At 52.6% G+C, this 6109-nt stretch overlaps 1 protein-coding gene across 5 annotated transcripts in view; it reads right to left on the minus strand.

The window, feature by feature from the left end:
- SAMD11 (sterile alpha motif domain containing 11) overlaps positions 1–1453 on the minus strand; it is a 180895-nt gene extending 179442 nt beyond the window's left edge. For 3 of the 5 annotated variants that reach the window (XM_055001074.1, XM_055001075.1, XM_055001073.1), the window contains exon 1: positions 906–1453. In XM_055001074.1, coding sequence (XP_054857049.1) covers positions 906–1419 — 514 coding nt within the window. In that variant the 5' untranslated portion in view covers positions 1420–1453. Of the gene's footprint in view, positions 1–100; positions 127–905 lie in introns of those variants that run through there. The other 2 variants (XM_055001077.1, XM_055001081.1) reach the window with 2 other exon arrangements.
- Between the last annotated feature and the right edge of the window lie 4656 nt (positions 1454–6109).

The raw sequence follows: 6109 nt of genomic DNA on the forward strand, positions 1-6109 counted from the left end.
CTTGGGCGCTAAAGCTCCTACTCTGGAAATTTAGTTGCTCCTGACGGTGCCACTGGACCCCAGTTTTGCTCTCCTGCCGCAGACCAACACGGCTACCCACCTGAACTTCCGACTCTCCGCTGCTCGTGCCTTGGAAATCTAATTGCTGCTCGACCCGAATCTTAAACTTCTCCAAGGCATTTTATCTCCCCAGAAGCGCTTCGCCGTCTGCTTTCCCCCATCCATTCCCGTCCACACACACACATTTCAGGAGCTCCACTCCCCAACTCCCAAGGCTTGCCCTGCGCCAAGGTCTCTTCAGCACGTTCACACGTTCGGGATGGGGGAGGAGGGGCGGGAATCTACGCAGTTCGGAGCAGCGCAAAGTTCCCAGTTGCACAGAACCACTTTCCCAGAAAGCCCCCCTCCCTTCTCCTCCCTCCCGGATTTAGCATCCCCGTCAACTCGTGAATACTCCGCTTGTAAAGCACTCCAGGCAGTCAAGAGTCTGTATCAGTGCAATGCTAAGAACACTTTCCCGAGCGTAAGCCCCTCGGAGTAGAAATTTGAGTAGATCTCCTTAGGATCCATCCCTGTAGGTGGTTAACAGCGCGGCCGCTCCATCCCAGCCTTTAAGCCCCTAGAATCTGTAAAGAGGGTCTCTGTGCATGCACAGAGAAAAAGGGAGGACTTCCACAAAACTGAGCCCGGAGACTACTTCGACTACAGGCAGTGCCTTGCCCCGAAGAGAGGTCCTGTCGAAGAGTCCTGTGAGGCTGGGATGCCTGCGCATTAAAGCTGCCACCCCAAGGAACTAAATCCGGCGCCCCAAGACAGGGAGGCAGGGCAGAACACGCTCCCTCCCAGGGCCCCGCAGGCGCGCCCGCTCCCTCCCTCCCGGAATCTCCCGCCCGGGGGCTGCCTACCTTTGTGGCGGATGCTGCGCTTCCAGTCCTTGGCGGTCTCCCTGCCGCTGACGAACTGGAACTCGTTGGGGGTGAGCCACTCGCCGCGGTAGCGGATGGAGGGCCCCTTGCTGCCCTGGCACAACTTCTGGATGTAGAGCAGCGCCTTGTTCTCGCCGCACTCCACCTCCAGGCAGGGCTGTCCGTTGTCGAAGAAGGGCTGGAAGTCCGGCACGGAGGAGAAGCGCTCGCCGGGCAGCAGCTCCTCGGGGAGGGGCCGCGGGGCCGCCTCGGGGAAGGCCAGCAGGGCGCGCGGCGGCGGCGGCGGGGGCGGCGGGGGCTGGTGCTGGAGCTGCTGGTGCTGGTGGGCGGCGGCGGCGGCGGCGGCGGCGAAGAAGGGCTCGTAGGGCGGCGGGCGCGGGCTCACCACGGCCGCCAAGGGCAGCAGGTAGTCGGGCAGGCGGTCCAGGGGCCGGTTGAAGGCGGCCAGCGCCAGCTCCTCGCCGTCCGGCCGCTCGCGCTTGACGGCCGGCATGGCGGGGCCGGGGCCGCCGGCCTGCGCCGCCGCTGCCAGCCGCCCGCCGAGACTGAGCCGCCCGCAGGGGAAGCGGCAGCACAGGCAGCAGCAGCAGCGCAGCAGGCACCGGCAGCAGCCGGCAGGCGCCCGCGGCTCGCCGGCGCCGGGATCCCGCTCTGGCCGCGCAGCCCAGGCTAAGGCGCCCGCCCCGCGCGCCGGCTGCCCCTCCGGGGGAAGGCTGCACATCGCGGCCGGGGCCACGGCCAGGGCGCCGCCACCGCCGACGACGCCACCGCCGACGCCGACGACGCCGCCGCCGCCGGAGACATCGCTCGGGTCGCCAAAGGTTTATTGATTCGCGCCGCCCGCCTCCGCGCCCCCGACCCTGCCCCGCGGCCCCGCCAGCCTCGCCGCGCCCGAGCGCTTGGCAGAGAACTCCGGCGGCTGCCCCCGGGCCCCCCGCGCCACCCGCGGGGCAAGATGCAGCCGCTTGCAATGTGTGTGTGTGTGTGTGTGTATATAAATATATTTAAATCGCAAAACTCGTCCTTGCAACTCGAGCGGGTTGCGACCCTCCGCCAGGCAGCAACTTTCCCACCTCTGCTTTCTCCCCCCCCCCCCAAAACACGCAGGACACAATTGCACGTGTGCACCTGCAATGGGCTCAGCCCCAGCCTAAGGGTTTATTATGCCCGGAGGTGCCATGTCTGAGCTCGAAAACCGAGCCCCAAGGGCTGTTTGGAAGGGTCGCCGAGCCCCCCACCCCGCCTGGACCGAGGTGGGCGGCTCCGTTTGCCTAGGCTGCGCCCCCCCCCCCCAGAACTGTATATTGAGAGATGCTCAGAAGTCGCCGCGGAGTTCAGAGCGACTCCGGCCAAACAGGCTTTTCCTTTCCTCGCCGCTTCTCTAACTTGGCCCATTTAAACAGCACCAGGCGCTGGCAAAAAAAAGAAAAGAAAAAAGCCCGAAGTGGAAGGTGGGGGGACTCGCTCAGACAGGGGGGTGCGCGATGGCCAACCGCTTCCTCCATCGGCCTTACCCAAGGCTGCTTTGCCCACATGAGGTACAGCAGCGAGTTAATAAAACTTACTCCCTACCCACACAGGCTTCCTTTCCAGACGGGTCATTGCTTAGCCTCAGAACCTCTTTCAGTGGCAGGGCTCCTGGCCTTCGACAGGGGCCGAGCACCCAGCTCTAGGGTTTAGGAGGCGCGTTCCAATCAAAACCATACAGCATCTGGCCAGACGTCAACCCCAGCACCTTTTTTTAAAAAACAGGATTATTTGAGTCCAGCGGCACTTTAGAGACTAACAAGATTTTTACAGTATTATCCTAAACAGAGTCACTCCAGTCTAAACCCACTGAAATCAATGGGCTCAGAGTAACTCTGTTTAGGACTGCACTTCAGCTTAAAACTCCCTTTTCCAGAGTTTTGACTCTCAAAGCTTACACAGTTAAAACCTTTTAGGTGGGTAGCTGTGTTGGTCAAAGAGCAAGATCCCAATAGAGCCCAATAGCGCCTGAAAGATTTTCAACATATGAAAGTCTGGGAGTCAAAGCTCCCTTCATCAGACGTCTAAGAATCTTGTTGGTCTCTAAGGTGCCACTGGACTCCAGTCCTGCTGTTCCATTGCAGACCAACACGGTTAACCACCTGGAACTTTTTTTTGATAAAGCATCTATGAGGAAGTCTCTTCCAGGTTTACATAGCCTAACAACGCCATTTATTTACTTTTAAAAACTTGGATCCCATAAAAACTCTTGCCAGCGGCTTTTGAGGCAGCTTCCAACAATTAAAAGATAAAGCCACATTAAAACGTCAGTATTTACAAATGGTAAATAAATCACAAAGAATAAATCACTTTGATAAAAGTCGGTGCAAATGAATGCAATTACATCAACCGGGCAGAGCAAAATATGAACAACTTGTACATTCAGTTAAGAGTGCGGGGGCAAACCCCAAAACTCTCCTAAATATTTACTATTTACTTATTTATCTGGGTATTCATACCCCACTTTTCTCCCTAATGGGACCCAAATCATTTCACTACATCATTTGCCCCGCCTCCATTTTAGCTTCACAACAACCCTGTGAGGTAGTTTAGACTCATAGTTAAATTAAATACTCACATACATGTCATATTAGAAGCTCCTTTTTTGACTATCCACTGCCAGAAGCAGTGTGGGATCTCTATTTCTTATCATTTTTTAAAAAATCTTCGGCGGGGCCGTCGGGCATCAAATATTTATTTATTTATTTATGCAACATCTACCCCCCTCCCTGTGAACTGTTTGTTTTTCAGCTGGTGTTACTGTGCTGCTATATCTAGTTGTATTGCTGTATTGTTCGTTAATAGTTGTATTGCTGCCACCAGGCAAAGAGTGCTGCTATTTTTATATGATGTTTTAATGTTTTAATATGGAACGTTTTAAAATGATTTTAAGGTTGTTATCCACCCTGAGCCCGCTTGCGGGGAGGGTGGAATACAAATATGATATTAAATAAATAAATAAATAAATATTTATTTATTTATAGTCCTCCTTTCTCACTGAAACTTAAGGCAGATTACACAGTATGAGATTAGTACAATCAGTATCAAGGACATTTCCATAAACAATGCCATAGGGTAAATAGATACAAGTTTAAAAGACATAGTATTAGCAAGAATCCAATACAGAGTAGAAAAAATACTGAAGCAGAACATAATCAATTCTAGGACTAACATTAGACAACATGGAGCATGGGTGGTACATAGGAGTACATATTTAAAGCAGCAGATAATATGTAAGGCAATATAGTGATGAAGTCTATGGTCAAGCCTCATCTGGCCAAGGTGGGGCAGAACAGTTGTGCATTCTTGTCCTAAAATACCGGGACAGGACCCTATTAGACATAGGCTAACATGCCCTTAGTTCTCTGGAGTGGCTGATCTGGTACAAACATTCTTATGTAACAAGGTGGAAAACAGAGGAATCACATACACACACACACCGCCCCGACACAAGCGCCTCTTCTTTCCCCTTTCCTCTATCACTGACCACCTGAACATGGAGGGGCAGATGGAGCACGAGGCTAGTCTGTGGGTTTTTTTCCTAAATTGGGCCAGATTGTTTCCTGACTGGACTGTTAGGGGATATCCTCGATACTACACTTACATTTTCCTAATAGAAGTTTAATAGTAAAATTCAAAATATTACACTGAGACATGTGACATATTTACCTGCCCTTTTGTATTTAAAAAGAGAGAAAAGACGGCTAAAAGGCAAGCTGGCACACTGTCTTCCACAAAACACACACAGCAGCACAGATCAAGGGCAACCACTAGTGGTCCGAAGCTCTGTAAAGCATCTTCAGAGCTTCAAAGGCACAACTACGCAGGCCTTCCATCTCTCCAGCCCTTGGCAACAGTGACTGGTGCCGAAATGGTTCATCGGAAGCCTGGTGCACGTTCCAAAGCACTAGGAGATTTGGTGACTGTCACGGCACAGAGGCCACGAAAAACAGCTTCTAATGGTGGCTCCATTCTCAAGGAGCACGTTCCAAGCTGCACCCACTGTGGCACCCTGGGCTTTTTTTCAGCAGGATCACAGTGGAACGGAGTTCCGGCACCTCTTGAAAATGGTCACATGGCCGGTGGCCCCGCCCCCTGATCTCCAGACAGAGGGGAGTTTAGATTGCCCTCCGGGCTGCTCAGCCGTGTAGAGGGCAATCTAAACTCCCCTCTGTCAGGAGATCAGGGGGCGGGGCTGCCAGCCATGTGTCCATTTTCGCTGAGGGCGATTTAAACTTTAAAAAACTCCCCCCTTGTTCCAGCTGACCCAAAGTGACATCATTGTGTGGTCCTGAGTTCCACCACTGAGTTCCACCTCCTCTCTTCCCAGAAAAAAGCCCAGGTGGCACCCATGCTCTGGGTCCAGCAGCGGGATATACAGGAAAGCTTTTGGAAATCTAGTTGGTCTTTAAGGTGCTCTTTCGCACACAGATAACCTTGTTCTTATTTGCAAGATGAGTCCGGTCTAGGGCTGGACTCCCTATCTTGACTAGGAATTGCTCTTCAGGAGCTATGGGGCCAAGATCCTTTTTGGCTCCCCTCTGTGCCATACTAGACCTCACGCACACAGAGAAGTTGTACTGAACGGTACACCACTGTAGGAAGATGTGAGACTTTTTATAGTTCATGAAGACAAACTAGAATAGATGAGTCGCATGACTGGATCTTTTAAAATTCTTGCTAAAAGCGTTAGTAGGGAAGAGGATCTCTGCAACACAGAGCCAGTTTGGAGTATTGGTTATGGAGCGGCAGGACTCTAATCTGGAGAGCCAGGTTTGATTCCCCACTCCTCCGCTTGAAGCTGGCAGGGTGACCTGGGGTCAGTCACAGCTCTCTCAGAGCTCTCTAGGCCCCACCCACCTCACAGAGCGATTGTTGTGGGGATAATAATAACATACTTTGTCAATCACTCTGAGTGGGCATTAAGTTGTCCTGAAGGGTGGTATATAAATCAAATGTTGTTGTTATCCCCTTATCTCTTCTATGTAAACTGTTCACACGCACACATACCCAAAACCTGGGTGAAAGATCAATGACTCACTTAATCCCCCACAGCTAACTAGCACTGCCCCCTCCGCGCTCTCTCAAACACAAGAGTTTGTTGGCATCGTTACCTGACAATTCATTTTTATACATGTATACTTTAGGCTTGACAG

This window comes from Eublepharis macularius, chromosome 17, assembly GCF_028583425.1.
Source record: "Eublepharis macularius isolate TG4126 chromosome 17, MPM_Emac_v1.0, whole genome shotgun sequence".
Lineage (NCBI taxonomy): Eukaryota > Metazoa > Chordata > Lepidosauria > Squamata > Eublepharidae > Eublepharis > Eublepharis macularius.